Source organism: Myxocyprinus asiaticus, chromosome 16 (assembly GCF_019703515.2).
Source record: "Myxocyprinus asiaticus isolate MX2 ecotype Aquarium Trade chromosome 16, UBuf_Myxa_2, whole genome shotgun sequence".
In the NCBI taxonomy this organism is placed as follows: Eukaryota; Metazoa; Chordata; class Actinopteri; order Cypriniformes; family Catostomidae; genus Myxocyprinus; species Myxocyprinus asiaticus.
The window spans coordinates 29,264,358-29,288,663 of record NC_059359.1 but is presented as its reverse complement, the minus strand read 5'-3'; the positions used below and the strand labels follow the sequence as shown (position 1 = coordinate 29,288,663).

The 24,306-nt window shown below is 43.2% G+C and overlaps 1 protein-coding gene across 1 annotated transcript in view; it reads left to right on the top strand.

Moving 5' to 3' along the window:
- Positions 1 to 14,209: 14,209 nt before the first annotated feature.
- The window catches only part of LOC127453789 (glutamate receptor ionotropic, NMDA 2D-like), a gene marked incomplete at its 5' end in the record, with an annotated part of 82,720 nt that continues 72,623 nt past the window's right edge, over positions 14,210 to 24,306 (top strand). Inside the window, 2 exons of the mRNA XM_051720485.1 lie at positions 14,210 to 14,287; positions 21,266 to 21,472. Coding sequence (XP_051576445.1) covers positions 14,210 to 14,287; positions 21,266 to 21,472 — 285 coding nt within the window. The remainder of the gene's footprint in view (positions 14,288 to 21,265; positions 21,473 to 24,306) is intronic.

Below are 24,306 nucleotides of genomic sequence, written 5' to 3'. Positions count from 1 at the left end.
TTGTCAAGTCGACAGGTCAATGTTTCTTCAGGTCAGCATCAGCAGTCTTTGCTGCAAGTCCAATGCTGTGTTGATGGAGAATGTGAGTGGAAAGTATGTCCATGCAGCTGTAGTCTCCCACAGACTGCCGACAGTACTTAAACTAACTGTCTGATGCATATTGCACACATAACTGGAAAACAATATCTTGATCTAATAAGTGGCAATGTGATTGACTGTTTTGATGGAACTTCCATAAGTAAAAGCACACATGACTTTTGAACAGTTCACCTTATAACAGAGTCATGTTCACAAGGTTCCTGGTTAATTCAACAAATGGTTTTGAGTAGGGTTGCAAATTGTAAGAAATTTTGTAAATCAACAATTGTTAATGTTAACGAATGACAGTCAATTAATCATTAACAATAACAATAATAAACTGTAAGAGGCGAGCAGCTTGAAACTCAAAAAATACAAGACGCAAAATGTTCTTCAATCAAAGCTTTATTTATATAATGTTTGATTTTTGACTGACCAACCATTTTAATGCAAACTTGAAAATGTCAATCAAAGCATTATTTATACAAAGTTTGATTTTGTACTGACTAACCGTTGTAATGCAAACTTGAAAACGTCAACATTGGAGAAAAAATCCTTACTGTATAAGGAAATGTGAAAACATGAAACTGATGTAAGTATGTGCATGTAGCCTACTGTTTAAATATCATTGTAAATAAATACACTTAAGAAATGCAAGTATTGGTATTTTCCTAATATATTTTCAGTTCAGTGTATTTTTAATACATTCTAATACATACATATACTGTTAATATATTTCTGTTAATAATAACTTGCATAGAAGATACAGATGAGAGTTTATTAAAACTTCATGTTGTAGATCGTGGGATATTTCAGGCTTTATTTTTTTTTCTTTGAAATTAAGTCAAATAATAACACACTATGTGAATACAGTTAATAACTAGGGATGGGCATTTTCGAGTCATTTTGGAGTCGAGTACTCTAACCCACAAAAAATTAGTAAACGATTACTTGTAAATTAAAATGTAAGTTAAAAATAACAAGTATGACATGTACGTAAAATTTATATTTTGTTTTATTCACAAACATTACCCAGAATGGTTTCCAAATAAGCTAGCTTCAACAAACTGCTTTTCTGTTGGGAAAAACACTTTCATGCAAAAAACCCCAAAACAACAACACTTTTTTAACAAAAAAACATAAACAAAACAAAAAACACTTGCACTTCCGCAGGCTTAGAAACACAGAAACCAATGCTGACAGCATTAGAGTAATGTGCATATATAAACTCTTGAGTCTACATAAAGAGCATCACATTTTCAATACTAATATGTACTATTCAGGAAAACAAATGGTGAAAGTAATATTTTTATTAAATGTGCTCTGCCCATGTTAAAAGATTTAATGCACATACACACATACTGGTCTGATAAGCTGATAAGAGTTTCTTGTACTGCTACGCAGTTTTTTTCCACCATAAAAGCAGATCCTCATCCGTTGGTTTACATGACTCCAACAAAGAGGCGAATATCAATACAGTACAATTAAAAAAGAATCTAAATATTACAAGTATTGCAAGTGCTACACTAGGCGCCATCATATCTTCTTCGCTCATTCAACATCTCGTCGACACACACACATTCACAGTGCCCCCCAGTGGACTCAATTGTAACTGCAAGATTTGATGTGAGATTCAGAGTGAAAGTACAGTATTCAGCGCTGCTCACGGCCGGCAAATACACAAAGAAAAATCATTAAGCGATATTCGAGTAATGTAGCTGGTGCAGAACGAGTAATCGATTAGTAGATTACTCATGCACATCACTATTAATAACATACCTCTACACTGGTGACGGAGAGATTTCAGGTGAATGTCTCTCCCTCAACCTCATGCTCTTCCAGCGAGAACTGACGTACAGGGAGACTGGCCAGTTTATTCAGTAAACATAATGTTCATCTATAGAGAAATGCTCCATGATTACATTGACCCCCTGCTTTATCTTTTCTAGCTGTGTTTTTTATTCTATGATGCTGACAGGATGTGTCATGCAGCGCGTAATTGGCAGTGCACCCTCTAGCAGCAGATGACTGTATAGACAGTATTTTCCCTTTGTGCTGGCATGATTACTGAATGCATCTGTGCTGAAATTGATTAATCGACGATTGAGTCACCTTTTTAGTCAAAGGTCTGGCTACGTGACACTAGTGCAGCTTAGATGATGCTATTGAGAAATGAAAGCTCAAATATCTCCATTGCCAAATTCATGCTTTTTGCACTGAGCGCAAAGCGTTCCGGTTTCACTTTATTTTTAATTTTGCGTAATTCCAAATATATTTGGCTGTTACAGGTTATTATACAAAACTAATCTTGTGCAGTTTCACTTGAGCGCAGTTTGTGGGCAGGGGAATTGTCATAAAACTAATAGCTACACAACACAGAATTACACAGACATTCGTACAACAGTATTTCACGAATGAGTCATAAAACCATTCTTACGTAATTTGTTGCTTCAATTTGTATGTAAATTGTTCATAAACAATTCTTGCGAAAAATGTTGCACAAATGTCTTCAACCTTTGGTTTTATAAACCATTTACCCAGAAATAAGTTCTGCTCATGCTTCAGGAATGCAGGGGACCTTATTCACAGTTTAAATTATTTGTTTAAAGTGTTTTGGATGAAGTATTGCTGATGAACCATTGAAAGAAAATCTTTCAGAGAATTGTCAGAAAATGAATAAATCCAGAAGGCACAAGTTATGGAGCATTATGTGATCTACAGCAGCAGATTTATACAGTGCGTGGCACTGAAGAGACCATCACGGCCTTGTTTTCATCCATTTCAAAAAGTATATATGGTGCACTACTGTGAATAAGGTCTATAGAACTAGCGCTACTGAAGTCATGTGACCTAGTGCGTCGACATCAGACGGAGAACATAAATAGCGAGTGAAAGTTCTTGTGACTGTACCAAGTGCATGACTTTTACTGTAAATGAGGTAAGCACTGTGGCATTATTTGATTGGTTGTGTGTTGCTAAACAACTTTTTTTTAAATTTCTTTAACACCCCGCAAATGCAGCACTAACTCCAGAGCAGGGTTTCATGACCCTGGGTTTAAAGCATTGCTAACCCCCTTTCAAAATTGTGAAACATTTATTTACCTGGGGTTAAAAAGCCCTATTGTTTAATTCAACTTTATCATTCAAAGGATGTCTCAAATGAATTCATAAAACTTTAATGAAATGAAAATACAAGTTTGCATTATTTTATCAAATAAAGTGTAATACAGAGCTTCACAATACAATACAAAACAAACCATTGCAGTTATTTTTGGTCAAAAAAAGTGCTGCACAACAGCACTTTAAAGTATAAATGAAAACTATTTATTTTATTAAATCACAAACTTCTGCAGTTTAATAATCACACTTGGCACATATCGCGATTTGATTAATTGAGCACCCCTACATTCATTTCAACTTTTTTCCCGCATTGCGGAAATCATAGGCCCCTACAGAAAGCATGTTTCCCCATTGACGGACATTAAAATATAAACCTGTATTTTGATGAAATAATTTTTTTAGAAATTAGCATAAGTATTTCATTATATTTTAGTTCATGTTTTGCATTGACAGATTGTTTTGGAAGGGCTCTTAAAGGCATGAATGGATTAATATTTTTCCCTATCTGCTGGCATTGATGAATGATGAGTCACATGACAAATGGTTCTAATACTGAGTGGTTCAGCCTCCACATCATTTGCTTCCAAGGGGGTCATGTGCCAGCCGAGCAAATGCAACTGAGATGAAATGGAATGCTAACGGTTAGCTCTCTCCAGGTAATGTATATTAGAACTCCTTGACACCAAGTCTCTGCTGATCTCCAACATATGGCTTGTATTGCTTAAGTATAAAATAATAAAGAAAAGGTGGGAATCAATCCAAATGGACTCTTCATTTTGTGTATTGTAGAATTGTGAAGCTGTGAAGATGAGGCCCCTTGAGTGCACTTACATCTTTACTTCTTGGACCTCTGTCAGTGTCTAACAGCACTATATTTCGAAATAATATGCTGGGAGTCATTCAGCTACTTTATCATTTAGCTGACACTTTTATCCAAAGTGTACACTTATTAGAGGAATAGTCTCACTGGAGCAACCTGGGGTTAAGTGTCTTGCCCAAGGGCACAATGGTGGTAGTTCATGGATTTCCCCTTTTGAGGTTTGCAAACCTACAACCTCGTGCTTATGAGCCTAGAACTTCTAGGCTACACAATTTACCAACATTTTCAATAATTTTCAAATGGCTAAGGATGTGATGGTTTAAATGTGTAAAATGTTTTAAATGTGTGAAAATATTTAATCTATCAACTGGTGTAGATACGTATTTGCTATTAAATATTCCACATATTGTTTTGGTACTTTTGTGATTGGAAATTTTATGACGTGTGGTACAAACACCCAGAAGAATCAGATTACTTGATTTTTAAAAAGTAGCCTGCACATTGTTTAACACTGGTAAAAATTTTTGGGAAAATGGCTTTTCTACAGTTTTTTTCCAGTCCCCTGAGACTGAAGGTGAAAATCAGGTAAAGGAGGAAGATAAGACAGCTTGTGTCTTGTGGGTAAGATTACTTTAAACAACACTCTTGAAGTACAGATCTTAGAGGTGGACTAGATTAAACTCACTGCTTTACTGTGCAGTAAATTCTCTTTTGAACGGGTTTAACCGGCTCATGGTGTATAAAAAGTCTTGTAATTGTTTTGTACAGTGCAGCATGTGCTTTGTTATTGTGACGAGGGTGTGTGTGTGTGTGTGTGTGTGTGTTTGTGAACGGTTGATGGATGACATGGTCATTTATCACCTAAAGTGCTTTTGATAGCGTCGGTCATCATTGTGCATGTGACACATTTTACGAGTGGTTTTTACGGTCGGGCACTAAAGGGGAGCTCATTCACAGCCAATGCAGTGCATCCATGGGTTTAGCCATAATGATCACGAGCTGTCAATGCACATGGGCCCAGATCCAGCTAGTGGCTGTGTCAAAATATTCCATCTCATGTTGTGTCTTTAGTTGTCCATTTATTTTTTATTTGTTTTACTCTGGGAATAAGGGGAAGGGAAACTGTTGGCAAGGCTCAAGTCTTACTGCTGTATTGCATGAGCATCAAGGACTGGATGACAATGGTTCCTGTAGCATTTTCGCTTGAGCATGGTTCGGCATGGCACAATTACAAACTGTCCTCACCACAGAATTGTCATTACGGTTAGTTAAATGTGCTCAACTGTGCTGGTGGAATGGCTTTAGTGTGTGGTGACTCACAATTGTCAATTTGCCAACGCCAATGTAACTCAGTTGTTTCTAGGTAGCTGGCAGAGTTTGCTTTGGTTAGTTATATGAATAAAATTCAATTAAAAAATAGTGTATGTTTGGTTTATCTTAATGGCTTTATTGAGATGGTTTAACTGGTATAGTACATTATTTTTCTACACACCTTTTTCATCAGGGAGGTAGATTGAGCTAGCTAGCTCATTAAAACTCTCTTGTATAATATTTTTTCAATAAATGTCCTTTTTAGCTAGTCTGGGAACTTTTACCTTTTTGTGTGTTTGTGTCCGGTGGCATGCATAATCCCTCTGCAAATGATTATCGTTGCTTTTCTCTTTGCGAGATGAGACATGTATTTCCAGTGCTTTAGCAGAGTAAAAACCAGGGGGAAAAGCAGTTCTAAAAGTGGAATATGCAATTATCATCCATAGCGCACTCCAATGTTTTCCTCTCATGCTGTCACCCAATTGACGTATTCGTTACGTACGTTCAAGCACCACAGTGGAAAAAGAAACCGGAACCATGCCTATTGGCCCGGATCACCACGAAATGGCACAGTTTTGCAATAAGATCAGTTTGGCCCGATGGTGGAAAAGTGGCTTATGTGAAAGCGGAAAATTAAACGGGTATTTACACTTGATCACTTCATGCATTTTTACTGATTGGATTGCTATTAGATTGAATAAGCACATTCCATTTACACTTACGTAGCCACATAAATGTGTCTCCGCCAACAGATATAAATCCGATCTGCAATTCCCACGCTATATGCAAATATCACATCCATGATTATGCTAATGCAGGTCAGCAAATTTAAAAGATGTGATTTATTATTTGATTCCAAGTGACTTTCCCAGTCCACGTGTGTGTCTGCGTGTGTGCGTGGTGTATTTTTCCCCTCGGGGCTTGTCGTAGATAAGATATGTCCATGTGTGTCAGCTGCGTTTATTGTCAGTGTTTAGTTTCAGTTTCATCAGCGATCTGCATCAAATACATTTCAAGAAGTTCTATCTCTACTACATTGTGCATCCATTTCTTGATTTGTTAATTTTTATTGAGCCCTTTTCAATTACTCAATACCAACTGTTATGTTTTGCATTTTCCCCATGCTGATGTAGTGCTTTTTGGGCAGAGTAAAGTTTACATATCTAGCTTGAACAGCCAGATGCATTTACACTTGACCGAGTTTCATCTGGATTGTGTCTCAAACCACCTCCTGAGGATTTATATCAATCTCAAATCCATAGTGGAGGGCATTTGCACTTGATCTTTTCATGATCAGATAGCTATCCGAGAAGTAAAAATGTATGAAGTGACCACAAGAAAAAAATACCCCCAAAGATGTATTATCTTTGGGTCTTGTTGTGCCAAAATATGTACCAGAAATGTCTTTATTTTATAGATTAAAGATATAAGTTAATATTTTGATACAATTCCAATATTTAACTAACATAGATAATTAAATATTATTCAACAGTTAATTCTGGTCCTCTTGTCTGAATGGACAAGCGGCATTCCAATAGTGCTGATATTTAGTAGGCTATAACAGCACTTGGATGCTTCACTTTAGCATTCCCCTTTTCTGTGTTTGTGTTGTTGTAGACTGGCTGTCAGTCTGTGCTTTACTCAGCAACATGCAATGGTTGATCCTGCTTTGGCTTTGTTTGGAACTATCTTCATTAGTGGAGCGAAAATAGACAAAATAAGTAGCCATATTGTGTCCAAAATGTAACCTACAGTGCGGGTGAATCATATCTGATATTCAGCAACAGCACTTTTGCTTGTTTGATATTGCTTGAATATATTTCTGTTAGGGCTGTCAGTCGATTAAAATATTGAATCATGATTAATCAAATGATTTTTCATAGTTAATCGTGATTAATCATATATTTTGAAAGTGCTGAAATTTGACTATGAATTCTTATATTCCTGTCAAAATACATTTAGTTCCTTCTTAGAAAATAAAACAATATGTAACAATAATGTCTTATTAACATTTTCCAAACAAAGCATTCCTCAGTATAAAGATTGACATGGACTAAAATAACAACAATTCAATTAACATTAAACACTTCCCAAAGTCTAAGTGGGAGGTTAACTAATTGAAATATCTAGTCCCCGTAGTTTGTGTTTTCATTGCAGTGGGCATTAAATCTCTTAAACCCTCATCCTTCACAATACAAACAGTGGCTATCCACTTTCCTACTGCAATCATGAAGCTGCATTTATATGTTTGGCCACTTTGAAGTGCTTGCAAAGAACGTCTTGTTTTGCTTTTAGAGCTGGCAATGTACACCAGAGATGTGCTGTCCATATAAGCAGGGTAAGCAGTGCTTACCTAACAGAAGGGTGAAAAGAAAGATGACACTCAAATATTTAAATATAATTAATATAAACTTCTGTTTTCGTTCAAATTTGTCATCTTTCATCTCAGTTGAGTAGCACAGACAGTTATTAATTTATTCACTTTGGCGGCATCCTCAGGTATAAGTACTTTATGTTATGCTTTCTCTGATTCAAAGCATTGTTGACTGCCCTTTCATTTAACACTGTACGTTCATTCAAATTGAATCCCACCTGCTACTACAAATGGCCAAGGTGAGCATGCTTACCAAAATGAGTAGTCCTTCTTGTTTTATGTCTGTTTTACATTTCTAATGTTAGGGCGCAGTTTCTGTAAAAAAAAAAAAAAAAAAAAAAGACTAAAAAGTTGACTACCGTGTCTATGTTACATTTGCCTTGTGCATTCAGGTAGAGATTGTTGTCTTTGGTGGTCAGATTAGTTCATTTCTGCTGTCCGTTCCAGTGGTTCTGAACTATGGGAAGAGTGACGTGTGAGGCCTATGATGTTGAAACTGGTAACTGGCTATCTTTTTCTTTTTGTTGTATGTCAAAACAAGCTCTTCTGGCATTATGGTTCATTGTATAATTTAATGGATATAAACATGCTCAGCTCAATATATGACAATCTTTAATTTGTGTGATTTGAGCAAAATTACTGTTCTGAATTTGAAACAATTTGGTCATGAAGTTCGCCACTGTGACAATTGTTTCCATTGACTGGTGGGTTCTAAGGCAACAATTTACGTCTATAACATTTCCGCGATTACACTCACCCGTATAATGTGTTTTGGGCAGAGCATTAAATAATATGTACTAAAAAATCTTTGATGCTTGCCCAGTCTCAAAGCCAAAGGCAAGTGCCTGCTGTACACATGTTGATACTTCATCTGAATTGTCTGGAACGTGGCACCGGGGAAATGCTGATGTTTCACTCCACAGGGTTGTGTGATTGTGGCCTATCAAAAGTCCCATCTGGGTTTGTTTTGTAAAAAAAGTATGGTTAAAAGGTTCTTTCTCCATCACTTAATCTTTGACAGGTTCCACCCTATTCCAACCAGTGTTCAACACTTACTTCAGAAATGATGAATATAATGTGGAAATTGGTAGATGCGTTAATCATGATTAAGAAAAATGTGTGAAACATTTTAAATTAATCACATTCGTTAACTTTTTAATTTCGACAGCTCTAGTTTCTGTATATGGGTGTTTCTTTAACTTCGGGCACTTTTAGCACTGTGGATTTCTAGAAAGTAAAGTCTTGTTAAAAAATGTTCACACTCTCAATAGTTTTTACATTTGTTTACTAACTATGTCCAATAGTGTATGCACATGCATCAGATGGGATTTATGTCATTTTGTAATTTTTTCTGAAAGTCATGAAAATAACAATGCCAATTCGACAGTATCTCACATTTTGTACTGTTTTTAATAGAATTCTGAGGTGGAAATGATGGTGATGGAAATGTGGAATATTTTTTATGTTTTTTAATTATTATTTATTACAATTGAAGTCAGAAGTTTCCATACACCTTAGCCAAATACATTTAAGCTTAGTTTTTCACAATTCCTGACATTCAAAGAAAACATTCCCTGTCTTAGGTCACTTAGGATCACTACTTTATTTTAAGAATGTGACATTTCAGAATAATAGTAGAGAGAATTATTTATTTCAGCTTTTATTACTTTCATCACATTCCCAGTGGGTCAGAAGTTTACATACACTTTGTTAGTATTTGGTAGCATTGCCTTTAAATTGTTTAACTTGGGTCAGACATTTTGGGTAGCCTTCCACAAGCTTCTCACAATAAGTTGCTGGAATTTTGGCCGATTCCTCCAGACAGAACTGGTGTAACTGAGTCAGGTTGGCAGGCCTCCTTGCTCACACACACTTTTTCAGTTCTGCCCACAAATTTTCTATCGGATTGAGGTCAGGGCTTTGTGATGGCCACTCCAATACCTTGACATTGTTGTCCTTAAGCCATTTTGCCACAACTTTGATGATATGCTTGGGGTCATTGTCCATGTGGAAGACCCATTTGCGACCGAGCTTTAAATACCTGGCTGATGTCTTGAGATGTTGCTTCAATATATCCACATAATTTTCCTTCCTCGTGATGGCATCTATTTTGTGAAGCGCACCAGTCCCTCCTGCAGCAAAGCACCCCCACAACATGATGCTGCCACCCCCATGCTTCACAGCTGGGATGGTGTTCTTCGGCTTGCAAACCTCACTCTTTTTCCTCCAAACATAACGATGGTCATTATGGCCAAACAGTTTAATTTTTGTTTCATTAGACCAGAGGACATTTCTCCGAAAAGTAAGATCTTTGTCCCCATGTGCACTTGCAAACTGTAGTCTGGCTTATTTATGGCAGTTTGGAGCAGTCGATTCTTCCTTGCTAAGCAGCCTTTTAGGTTATGCCGATATAGGACTTGTTTTACTGTGGATATAGATACTTGTCTACCTGTTTCCTCCAGCATTTTCACAGGGTCCTTTGCTGTTTGCACTTTTCACACCAAACTATGTTCATCTCTAGGAGACAGAATGCATCTCCTCCCTGAGCGGTATGATGGGTGTGTGGTCCCATGATGTTAATACTTGCATACTATTGTTTGTACAGATGAACGTGGTACCTTCAGGCATTCGGAAATTGCTCCCAAGGATGAACCAGACTTGTGGGGGTCCAAATTTGTTTTTCTGAGGTCTTGGCTGATTTCTTTTGCTTTTCCCATGATGTCAAGCAAAGAGGCACTGAGTTTGAAGGTAGGCCTGAAAAAACAACCACAGGCAGGGTTGGGAGGGTTAATTGTGAAATGTATTTCACTACTATAGAATACATGCTGTAAAATGTCATTTGTAACATATTCCATTAGATTACTCAAGGTCAGTAACGTATTCTAAATACTTTGGATTACTTCTTCAGCACTGGTTGATTTTTTCATTTGTTTTGAATATAAAAACTCTGCCAGTACAAAATCAATCTAATTGATCTTGTTTTAAGGATTTGTAGATATTTTTATAGGAAAACAATACAAAACTTATTATCAAGAATACGATTTTTGCCCTAATATCAAAGGTCTTACTTGAAAAAAAGAAATTATGATCCAACGTGAATTTTCTTGATAAAAAAATATGATCGTGCCTGGTAACATGTGCATGTAAAATGGCTAGAAATAGAATTTTAGCTTAGCGTAAAGCTGACAATTACACATATTTCTATTTCTTCTGCTCCAAACTTACTTCAAACGTACTTCTTTGTTTGCTCGTGTAAATGTAACACATCAAAAGAAAGTGTTTCACCGCTGTTCAAATGCACTTTGGATCGCATCATTTATATGTATAAATGTTTTCCATCTGAAAGGACTACATATTAAATGAAACAAATGACAATAATATGCAAATAATCTCTTCAGTAATCAAAATATTTTTTGAATGTAACTGTATTCTAAATACCAATTATATAAATTGTAACTGTAGTGGAATACAGTTACTTATATTTTGTATTTTAAATACATAATCCCGTTACATGTATTTCGTTACTCCCCAACCCTGTTCACAGGTACACCTCCAGTTCAGTACACCCCCTATCTGAAGCTAATTGTCTAATTGTCTAAAGGCTTGACATTATTTTCTGGAATTCTCCAAGCTGCTTAAAGGCACAGTTAACTTAGTGTATGTAAACTTCTGACCCACTGGAATTGTGATATAGTCAATTAAAATTGAAACAATCTGTCTGTAAGCAATTGTTGGAAAAATTACTTGTGCCATGCACAAAGTAGATGTCCTAAACGACTTGCCAAAACTATAGTTTGCTAATATTAAATCTGCGGAGTGAATAAAAAAAATAGTTTTATTGACTTCAACCTAAGTTTTTGTAAATTTCTGATTTCAACTGTAATATGGGTGACTCCTTTGTGTTGTTTAACATTTAATGTATCCTAAATACACACAATTAAATCACATTTTTTACATTATATAGTAGCTTGATTGGAAATGATGCCCAGCAAATATATACCCACAAGTGATATTTACCTTGATTTTTCTTTGTTTTCTGAAAACATCACAAGCATGTATTTTTTATTTTTCATAGTTTAATATTGAACTATGAACTTGTCTGGGTGTGGGACAAGGCTATAAAGTAAGTAAAAATAGAAGTAAAATCTATACATAAAAAGCATTTGAAAAGCACCAAAAAATAAATGAAGGTATTTGGTCAGTTTTAATATGACCCCCATAAACCAAAAAGGAAAAAAAAAATCTGCAGTCTGTTCGTTTTAATAAAAATCAACCCCTGGGACATTAAAAGTGCCCGAAGATGAAACACCCGTATGTGTGTTTATCTTATTATATAATGTCTGTCCATAAAATATTATAATTACCATGCTATGGTGCTGTGGTGTATATCATGAGCTTGTGTTCATTTCATTATAAACATGAATGATATGATTTGATGAATGAACTAAACAGCTATACGTTTCCAGGACACTGGAAGGGTCTGAAAGCAAATGAAAAGAAAACACATGTCTCTGCTTTTGTGGATGATGTATTGTACAGTTTTTTCTTTGGCTCTCTTTGTGTGCACTTTCCACTTCTCCTACTGTACAACGCAACCAGTGGAAGCGGCAGTAAATTACTGCTCTTGCACAGCATTAGCACAGTGGGTTCCTATATGACAGCCCAGACAATGATTACTTCAAGTTAATTTAAAGTGACTCAAAAATGGTAATATGCTGCCATGGAATGTGTTTGGATGATCTTTCGTGTTCCCCACCATCTCCCACCCCCCTCGCCAACCTTTTTGAGACACACACACTGTCCCTTGATTGCCAGCATGTCTATTCATGCCAAACACGTACACACATCCTGGTAATCAATATTTCTCTCTTTCCCTCGATTCATCCATGTTTCATCCCTCTTTCATTCTCTCCACTCCCTCCATTTCCCCTCCTCCCTTTCTTACTCCTCTCTGCTCATCTTAGTCATTAGACTATATTTACCTCTTACAGCCAAACAGAATTCCAGTGTCTGCCTCCCTCCCTTTCTGTTTCTCTCTGTCGCCATCTCTTCCAAATTCCTTTCATTTTTTTTGTCGTCTTTGGCCTCTTAATTCTTCCTCTCATTTATCTGAAGGACTTGTCAGGGTCAACAGACCAACAGGCTTAGAGACGGATAAATAGAACAGAGGGAGAAACAGAATGCACCAAAAAGAGAACAAACCCAGAAAAGAGTGACTGAATCAGGAGATGGAATTTTATGTCAGAGAGCCTGGTGATTCCAAGCAATTGCATTAGCACCTGAAGTCATGAAACAGAGAGGAGAAGGCAGGGGGAGGCTGCCACAAAAGTAAATTGAAAATGATGTGCTTGTATTGTGTGTGTGGTTGAGGTGAGAGAGAAAAGTATAACAATATCAGCTGCACTAACCTCTATCACAGTAAATCATTTTGTTTGTGTGTGTTCATTCGTTCTGGTACAAGGAATGTGCATGTGGTGGTTGTGAATAGATATTTTAATTTTTGTTATATTCATGCACTTTAAAGGAATAACATCCACACCCTCCTTGCCTCTGACTGCTTTTTACACACACACACACACACACACACACACACACACACACACACAAACACACACACACACACACACGTTGGGTTTTCATGTTTTATGAGGACTCTCCATAGACATAATGGTTTTTATACTGTACAAACTTTATATTCTATCCCCTAACCCTAACCCTAAACCTACCCCTAAACCTAACCCTCACAGAAAACTTTCTGCATTATTACATTTTCAAAAAGCATCATTTAGTATGATTAATAAGCTGTTTTCCTCATGGTGACCGACTGATTGTTCCCACAATGTCAAAAATTTCAGGTTTTACTATCTAATGTCCCCACAACATAGGGAATACCTGGACACACACAAACACACACACACACACACACACACACACACAGACACAGACAGACACAGTTTCTGTCTGTCCCTCTATCAGTTACCCTCCTCTGTTGCTCCATTTCAGCCTGTGGCCTGAATTACGCCTATTTCATTTTCTCTCCTTCTTTGTCAGTTCTATTCTTTTATTTTTTATTTCTCTTTTTTATTTTTATTTTTTTTCTCTCCCTTTCTTTCTCTTTCACTTATTCTAATTGCTCACTCTTTCTCTAAAGTTAGATTTTATTTCTATGTATGCAGTAGGCCATAAGTAACTTTTTTATTTTATTTTAATCAGAGTTTCCCTTTTTCTTGCTTTTTTTACTCAGGCTTTCTCTAATGGTGCCCTCTTATTTGACCTCCTCGTTTGTTGCCATGGTCACAGTACCGACCCTATCTCTGCTGTTGACCCTGGTAGAATGGGTGGGGCAGACCAGCTCCTCCCCTCATCTCTTGCTCCGCCCTCGAGAGCGTGAACGTGACCCGGTGGCATCAATGCACTTCAACATTGCAGTAATCCATGCAGGTTCAACTGTTACCCAACAAGGGGAAGCAGGGGCCGCAGCGGCTGCGGGAAGGGTGCCGTACCCAGGCTTCGGACGTGTGCACAGCAGCTTTGGTGAGAGCGTCGTCACCCAGTGGGGATCTGCAAACGTAATCTGGCTCCAGGTCAGTTCGAAAGGAGCCACACAAATGATAAAGAATTAATTGCTTTCAGAGTAGAGATAGATTGTGATTTTACATTAGAGCAAACCAGTGTTGGAGAAGCTCCTTTGAAACTGTAGCGTTCTAAGCTACAAGCTACTCATAATTTATAGTAAAACTACATTCTTTTAAAAAAGTACTTAGCTACACTACAAGTTACTAACAAAAAGTAGCTAACTATATAGAAGCTATTTAAAGAAGAAAATATTTATAAATATATTGATGTGACAACAATAAACAGAACATATAAATGTACACTAAATTTAAACACCATATTTTATATAACTGTGTCAAAATATAGTGGTATACACACATATGCAGCAGTTAATTAAATAGTTTGAGTAATAAAAAGAATGCAAAGTCCCTTTATGGCTGTGCAGGGTCTTAAGTGAATAAGTGAATCATTTATGTGAACTAATTCCTTTACGTGAAGCATCCGGATGAAAGGACTAACTTAAATGATTTGGAGTTTGCAGTGCAAAATATTGGAATTGGTTAATTTACATGAACTGTTGGAAAGAAACAGACTTGATTTGGAGTTCCGCTACATATGTATGAGAGAGGATGGTTAAGGTGAGTGTGATTGCTGCATTCGCAATAAAAGTGTTTTGTGGAGCTACAGCGCTACTCATTGGAAAGTGTAGCTTGCTACTGGAACGCTATACTATTGTGAAAATAGCTGCATTACAGTCACATTGCTGAAAAATGTAGTTTAGTTAGTAGCTTGCTTCTTTTAGTTAGTTACTCCCCAACACTCGAGTAGACTAGCATTAGACTTAACGTCATGGTTACTTGCGTAACCTCCGTTCCCTGATGGAGGGAACGAGATGTTGTGTCGATGTAGTGACACTAGGGGTCACTCTTGGGAGCCTGAGACACCTCTGGTCTTTGATAAAAGGCCAATGAAAGTTGGCGAGTGGTATTTGCATGCCACTCCCCCAGACATACGGGTATAAAAGGAGCTGGTATGCAACCACTCATTCAGGTTTTATGCTGAGGAGCCGAGACAAGGTCCGGCCATTTCAGCGGGTAGTTCAGCGTTGTGGCAGGAGGGACACAACATTTCGTTCCCTCCATCAGGGAACGGAGGTTACGGAAGTAACCATGACATTCCCTATCTGTCACTCACTCGACATTGTGTCGATGTAGTGACACTAGGGGTCCCTATACAAAATGCTGCAACTGGCTGAACTGTGTTACATGAACTGGCGGTGTGTGATGGGCAGACAACTGTGTGCCTCGTAGCCAGCGCACCAGGCCGACACGTAACCTCCCCCAACATAGTTATGAGTGTCGAACGGCCCTTTGGGGACAAGTCGACTACCCAAAAGATAGAGACAGGCTAACCCAGTCGTGGCCTCTTTTCCCCTTCTGTATTTCCACTCTCTAAAAAACAAGGGGGATTATCCGACTGGGCCGCCAGATCTAGTCAGGGAGTGTCCCTCCCAAGGGGAGGACACCATGGAGACCACACCTCGCCCAGAGAGGGGGGGGGATATTTAAGTGGAAAATACATCACATGGTCTTGCAAACTATGTGGAGAAGTCTCATGGTAGATCCTACCCAACGGGGGAGGAGTTACTACAAACATGGAGACTGTGGCAGAGGGGGCTCTGCCCAAGGAAGATGCAGTTTGCCAACAGGGAAACGAATTAGCGGAAGATATACATCGCTTGGGGTTACCTTACAGGGAACCACCACATGCGGAGCACCTACCCCAGAACAGGGCTCTTAGTTAGCACGTGTACTGGGCCGGCAGCGAGTCTCTCCGAAAACTCGAATGCCACAGGGCTCGGAGGAAGTCAACCAGGGAACATAGTTTGTGAACACTACTGGGAATTAATGGTGCATGTCTTCAGCTCAGAGGAGGTGAAAGGTGCTATGTGCAAGTGATACACCCGGCCGGCTATCCCGGGCTTATCCGCTTATATTGCGTGCCACTACCTGGGAAGAAAACGGTTCCACCCGGAGGTTGTAGAACCTTGAAAAAGTGTTGGGTGTTGCCCAGCCCACTGCTCTGCAAATATCTGTTAGATAGGCACCCCTGGCCAGGGCCCAGGAGGCCGCTATACCCCTGGTAGAATGGGCTCGTAGCCCTCCCGGGGGCAGCACGTCCTGGGCGTGATATGCCATAGCTATGGCGTCAGTGAGCCAGTGGGCGATCCTCTGCTTGGAGACAGCGCTTCCTTTCCACTGTGCACCAAAGCAGACAAAGAGCTGCTCAGAGATTCTAAAGCTCTGCGTGTGATCCAAATAGATGCGTAAAGCGTGCACTGGACACAGCAATGACAGGGCTGGGTCTGCCTCCTCCTGGAGCAGCGCTCGCAGGTTCACCACCTGGTCCCTAAAAAGGGTCGTGGGAACCTTGGACACATAGCCCGGTTGGGGTTTCAAGATCACGTGAGAGTAGCCCGGACTGAAATCCAGGCACGTTTCACTGACAGAGAACGCTTGCAGGTCTCCTACCCTCTTAATGGAAGTGAGCGCTGTCAGGAGGGCAGTCTTCAAGGAGAGTGCCTTAAGCTCAGCTGACTGCAAAGGCTCAAAGGGGGCTCTCTGTAGACCCTTAAGAACTACAGAGAGGTCCCATGAGGGAACGAGGCACGGTCTGGAGGGGTTCAGCCTCCTGGTGCCTCTTAGGAACCTGATGATCAGGTCGTGCTTCCCTAATGACATACCGTCCACTGTGTCATGGTGTGCTGCTATAGCAGCAACGTACACCTTCAAGGTGGAAGGGGACAGCCGCCCTTCCATCCTCTCCTGCAGGAAGGAAATTACTGATCCGACTGCACATCTCTGGGGGTCTTCCTGTCGGGAAGAACACCACTTAGCGAACAGACGCCACTTCAAGGCATACAGGCGCCTCATAGAGGGGGCCCTAGCCTGAGTGATCGTGTCTACCACTGCGGGTTTTAGACCGCTTAGGTCTTCCGCGTCCCGTCCAGGGGCCTGACATGGAGATTCCAGAGGTCTGGTCGCAGGTGCCAGATAGTGCCCTGTCCCTGAGAAAGAAGGTCCTTCCTCAGGGGAATTCGCCAGGGGGGGCTATCGCGAGGAGCGTGAGGTCCGAGAACTACGTCTGGGTGGGCCAGTAGGGTGCTACCAGGATGACCTGCTCCTCGTCCTCCCTGATATTGAACAGAGTCTGTGCAAATAGGCTCACTGGGGGAAACACATATTTGCGGAGGCCAGGAGGCCAGCTGTGTGCCAGCACGTCTATGCCGAGAGGTGCCTCGGTCAGGGCGTTCCAGAGCGGGCAGTGGGAGGATTTTTGGGAGGCGAACAGGTCTACCTGTGCCTGTCCGAATCGACTCCAAATTAACTGGACCACCTGAGGGTGGAGTCTCCACTCTCTCCTGAGGGGAACCTGCCATGACAGCACGAGCAGAATTGCCAGCAACTCGAGGCAGTTGATGTGCCAACGCAGCTGTGGGCCCGTCCATAAGCGGCGGCTGCGTGCCTGTTGCAAACAGTGCCCCAGCCCATTTTGTAGGTGTCTGTCATTACCACGACGCACCTGGAGACCTGCTCTAGGGGAACACCTGCCCGTATGAGAGGTCGGTCCAAGGGCTGAAGAGACGGTGATAGACCGGCGTGATGGCCACACAATGTGTCCCGCGGCGCCATGCCCATCTCGGGACTCGAGTCTGAAGCCAGTACTGAAGCGGTCTCATATGCATCAACCCGAGCGGGGTGGCCACCGCTGAGGATGCCATATGCCCCAGGAGCCTCTGAAAGAGTTTCAGTGGAACTGCTGTTTTCTGTTTGAACGCCTTCAAACAGCGCTCGTTCGTGAGGCATGCTGTCAATGAGACTGAGTCCAACTCCAAACCGAGAAAAGAGATGCTCTGAACTGGGAGGAGCTTGCTCTTTTCCCAGTTGACCCGAAGCCCTAATCGGTTGAGGTGCGAGAGCACCAAGTCCCTGTGTGCACACAACATGTCCCGAGAGTGAGCTAGGATTAGCCAATCGATGAGATAATTGAGAATGCGAATGCCCACTTTCCTTAACGGGGCAAGAGCTGCCTCTGCGACCTTCGTGAAGACGCGAGGGGACAAGGACAGGCCGAAAGGGAGGACCTTGTACTGATATGCCTGACCCTCGAATGCAAACCGCAGGAAGGGTCTGTGTCGAGGTAGAATCGAGATGTGAAAGTACACGTCCTTCAGGTCTACCGCCGCTAACCAATCTTGATGCTGGACGCTCGCCAGAATGAGTCTGTGTAAAGCCTGGTTCAGTACTCGCAGGTCCAAGATTGGCCACAACCCATTGCCTTTTTTCAGTACGATGAAGTAGGGGCTGTAAAACCCCTTCTTCATCTCGTCCGGAGGGACAGGTTCTATTGCACCCTTCCGTAGGAGGTAGCAGCGTTTTTGTCCTTCACCAAGGTGAAGTGGATACCACTGAACCTGGGCGGATGTCTGGCGAACTGAATTGCGTAGCCATCGCGACGGATTGGAAAGCACAAGCCACGCATCCAAGTTCCGTGTGAGGGGGACCGAAGGGACTACATCGTCAGACGTACCGGCAGGTGGGGCCTCGCGGCAGGGTGGAGCTCGAAGTGCCACACCATGTCGTGGCCGTGCTGGGTCTAGGGACATCGAAGCACTTACCTGGCTCCTTTTGACCACCCCCGGAACAGCCTGGAACGGGGGAGGAGGAGGCCTGTCCTCACATCCCGTGGAGACTGTCACATCGGGGGCAGATGTGTGCCACAGCTGGGCATGCAGGGGTGGGGAGATCGCCGCTGGAGCGCCAATCCTGCAAGGGTAAAAAGGTAGACAGTGGTCGTGATGATGACCGTGCACACCGGGTATGTGACCCAGGGAAGGAGGAAACCACTCTTTTGCTGAACTGTTGGGTTCTGCAGCCACTTCAAATGAAAAGGCAACAAAAGATTCTCCACCCGGCCCTCCACCGGAGGATGGAGTGGTCTTACTACCAGCACCAGTGCAGTGGGTTCCATCGACCCTGGGTCACCCATCTCAGGGGCGCTTTGACAACCTTCATGGGTTCTTGGCGGCCGGCCATGAGACGGGTGGCATCTGCTTCCTGCGGTGGGCTCCACGCCGGGGCCGGGCCGAAGGGGCGGCTGCGGAGGGGACACCCTTGGCGACGAGCAGACAGGGTGCGGGATCTTGAGCCGCGCCGGGGCAGGATAAGCTGGATAGCCTCCGTCTGCTGCTTCACCGTCGAGAATTGAACTGCTGGGCAAAGTCTTTGATGGTGTCGCCGAATAAGCCAGCCTGGGAGATGGGGGCAGCAAGGAACCGTGTCTTGTCGGCCTCACCCATCTTGACCAGGTTGAGCCAAAGGTGGCGCTCCTGGACCACTAAGGTGGACATCGCCCGCTCGGAGAGCGAGGTCGGTCGCCAAGCGCAGTTCCTGCATCAGATCTGGGGTGGAACTACCCTTGTGCAGTTCTTTTAGCGCCTTGGCTTGGTGGACCTGCAGGCTTGTCCAGCAGCGCTGTAGGCATTGGCCGTCAGGGACGACGTGATCCTACAGGGCTTGGACGGGAGCTTTGGGCGTCCACGCCAGGTGGCGGCGCTCTGCGGGCATAGATGCACTGCGAGCGCCTTATCCACCGGGGGAATTACCGTATAGCCCTGGCCGCCCCGCCATCGAGGGTAGTGAGGGCAGGGGAACTGATAAATCAGGACCAGGCAGTAAAAGGTGCCTCCCACGATTTTGTCAGCTCCTCATACACTTCTGGGAAGAAAGGCACTGGAGCGGGGTGCGGCTGCGAACCCAGGAACCAATCATCGAGCCGCAAGGGTTCAGGGGAGAGCGGAGGGTTCTACTCTAGCCCGATGCTCGCAGCCACCCGGGAAAGCATGTCCATCATCTCTGCATCAGCCTGTGACTGGGCAATCGTCCCCGAAGGGGGGAGCCCAGCTGAGGCTTCTGCATCCGACTGGACAAGCCCGCTCTCCGATGCTGCGCTCGAGAGCTCATCAGCTTTGCGGGCTCAGAACAAGAGGTCAAACTCGCCGTGAGACGAGCCGACAGACTCATCCGGAAGCCCGATCGGGGCAGACGAGCTTGCTGGGGAATGGGAGGTCCGCGGGGGGATACCCGGGGGAGGTGGTCCCATTGGGGTCCCCAAATCGCCCCTAGTGCTAGCCGCTCTAGCCTCAAACCCGTAGGTAGAAGGACCGAGGCGGGGAGCCACTGGGGCGACTTGCTTTCGTAAGAACCACAATGTTGCCATGGTCATGTTCTCGCAGTGAGAACATGAACCATCCACGAAAGCTGCCTCTGTGTGGGTCGTGCCCAGACACGAAAGACAGCGATCGTGACCGTCTGAAGTTGAGAGGTAACGACTGCAACCAGGAATAACACACAATCGGAAAGGCATCTTTAAAAAGACGCATCTTTAAAAAGACGTTCTGTGTGTGCCGCGCTTTAGAGAAATATACTCTTTCAGGAAAATATACTCTCTTTTTTCTGCCGAAGTGCCCAGGGGCGTTCTCTGCAGTGCACCAGTGCAGAGGAGGGAGAAGCCGCTGAAATGCGCCATCAGATCCAGCAGAGGTGAATGAACAGTCAGCTCAGTAGACATCGACCGCTCGGCTCCGAAGAGAAAATCTGAATGAGTGGTTGCATACCAGCTCCTTTTATACCCGTAAGTCTGGGGGAGTGGCATGCAAATACCACTTGCCAATTGTTATTGGCCTTTTATCAAAGACCAGAGGTGTCTCGGGCTCCCAAGAGTGACCCCTAGTGTCACTACATCGATATAACGTCGAGTGAGTGACAGATAGGGAACTAAAGATTAGAAGGAAACTGAATATGAATTTTTACACTTTGTTGAATGTGAACTGAAGTGTGAACTAAAGTGTAGTTAATGCAATCCATAAAATGGGCACTTAAGCATGAGTATTCATAACTACAAAAGTCAAAACTGTGAATGTGAACATGAATGTGAATTGACTACAGGTGAATGACAGCAGCCCCAGGACACTGCTCTCTCAACTATGTGACCTGCTGGCAGCCAGGCCCCTTCAGGGACTCGTGTATGAAGATGAGAGACCCCTCCCAGTGGCTTCCGGCCCCCTCGCCCCCATGCTGGAGTTCGTCTCGGCCCAGACCGGCCTCCCCATTGTTGCTGTGGGAGGGGGAGCGGGTCTGGGCAGGGTACCACAGGTATGGCTGATGCCAAAGCTTAGATACAGAGGGAAAAAGTTATTTTTAGAATTAGAGTTGGTTGTTACTCATGTATATTTTGAATATAAGAATATTTTGTGTTCAATACAAGTTAAGCTAAATCGATAGCATTTGTGGCATAATGTTGATTAACACACAAATGTTGACTCTTCCCTCCTTTTCTTAAAAAAACAAAAATTTGAGGTTATAGTGAGGCACATACAATGGAAGTGAATGGGGCCAATTTTTGAAGGGTTTAATGCAAGGCCATAACCATGTCTTGAACATTGGGGGGGACCAAACAATCATTTTATAAATAAAGGCATGAATGCAATAAATGCCCAAAGTTTTATAATTTTCACACAGTACAAGACAAACACTGTGTCTGCATTTCTAGCAATTTGCCTGTTTCAGTCATCTTTTCTTTCTTTTTGTGCTGTATCAAAGAAAAGATTAATATAATTTGAATTTCTTTTCATCATTGATGTATCTGTAAAATTACATGACTGTGTCAGCTGGCTAGCAAAAACAAAATACACAATTATTTACTGCCGTTAAGATGTCCCTCATTGTTTTTTTCCTCCCAGTAGAATCTTAATATGATCTTTTGTTAAGAATCCTAACGCTGCTCTTTTCCATACAAAAATGTCCTGGTTACTTTCGTAACCTCCGTTCCCTGATGGAGGGAACGAGATGTTGTGTCGATGTAGTTTTTTGCTTGCCACTCCCCCGGACATATGGGTATAAAAGGAGCTGGTATGCAACCACTCATTCAGGTTTTGTGCTGAGGAGCCGAGACAAGGTCCCGGCCATTTCAGCGGATAGTTCAGCGTTGTGGCAAGAGGGACACAACATCTCGTTCCCTCCATCAGGGAACGGAGGTTACGAAAGTAACCAGGACATTCCCTATCTGTCACTCACTCGACGTTGTGTCGATGTAGTGACACTAGGGGTCCCTATACAAAACGCCAAAACTAGCTGAACTGTGTTACATGGACTAGCGTTGCGAGATGGGCAGACTTTTGTGTGCCTCGTAGCCAGCGTATCAGGCTGTCACGTAACCTCTCCCAACAAAGCTAGGAGCGTCGAACGGTCCTTCAAGAACAAGTCGACTGCTCAAAAAATAGGGACAGGCTAGCCCAGCCGCGGCCTCTTTTCCCTCTTATTTCTCCCCAAAAAGAGTGGAATTTTGTTAATGGACTGGGATCTGTGAGTGTCCACGTTGAGGGGGGGTTGTCACTCCCAAGGGGAAGACACTGCGGAGACCACACCCAGCCCAGAGAAGGGGGGGGGGGGTGGTACTTCATGTGGAAATACATCACATGGTCTTACTGAGTCTTGTCGGAAGTATGTCATGTGGAGAGTTGCATCATAGGTCCTACCCAAGGGGGGAGGAGTTTCTACAAGCATGGCGACCAGAGCAGAGAGCCCTCTGCTCAAGGAAGACATAGTTTACCAACTGGGAATTTATTTTACAGAAGATATAACACATGGGGTTACCTATGGGGAACCACCGCATGCAGAGCACCTACCTCAGTACAGGGCCTTACCAGCGCACTTACTGAGCTGGCAGCGAGTTTCTCTGCAAACTCGACTGCCACAGGGCTAAGGAGGAAGTCATCCAGGGATCACAGTCTGTGAACACTACTGGGAGTCAAGAGCGCATGTATTCCCCTCAAGGGAGGGGAAAGGCACTATGCGCAAATGGTACACCCGGCCAGCTGTCCCGGAACTTACCTGCATGTGCCTGCCACTACACAGGACAAAACCGACTCAACCCGGAGATTGTAGTACCTCGCAAAGGTGTTGGGTGTTGCCCAGCCTGCTGTTCTGCAGATGTCTGCCAAAGAGGCGCCACTGGCCAGGGCCCAGGAGGCCGCTACACTCCTTGTAGAGTGGGCTCGTAAACCTGCAGGGGGTGGCATGTCCTGAGCTTGATATGCCATAGCGATGGCGTCAATGACCCAGTGGGCCATCCTCTGTTTGGAGACATCGCTTCTTTTCTGCTGTCCACCAAAGCAGACAAAGAGCTGCTCGGAGCTTCTAAAGCTCTGCGTGCGATCCAAATAGATGCGTAAAGCTCGCACCGGCCACAGGAACGCCAAGGCTGGGTCTGCCTCCTCCTGGGGCACCGCTTGCAGGTTCACCACCTGATCCCTAAAAGGGGTCGTGGGAACCTTGGGCACATAGTCGGGGGTCTCAGGATCACGTGAGAGTAACCCGGACCGAACTCCAGGCACGATTCACTGACAGAGAACGCTTGCAGGTCCCCTACCCTCTTGATGGAAGTGAACGCAATCAGGAGGGCAGTCTTGAAAGAGAGTGCCTTAAGCTCAGCTGACTCCAAGGGCTCAAAGGGAGCTCCCCGTAGACCATGAAGGAATACAGAGAGGTCCCACGGGGGAACGAGGCGTGGTCTAGAGGGGTTCAACCTCCTAGTGCCTCTCAGGAACCTGATGAAGTCATGCTTCCCCAAGTACTTACCATCTACTGCATCGTGATGAGCCGAAATAGAGGCTACATACACCTTCAAGGTGGAGGGGGACAGCCCCCCCTCCAACCTCTCCTGCAGGAAGGAAAGCACCGATCCAACTTAGCGAACAGATGCCACTTCAAGGCATACAGGCGCCTCGTAGAGGGAGCCCTAGCCTGAGTGATCGTGTCTACCACCGTGGGCGGTAGGCCACTAAAGTCCTCCACATCCCATCCAAGGGCCAGACATGGAGATTCCAGAGGTCTGGTCGCAGGTGCCAGATGGTGCCCCGTCCCTGAGAAAGAAGGTCCTTCCTCAGGGGAATTCGCCGGGGGGCTGTCGTGAGGAGCGTGAGATCCGA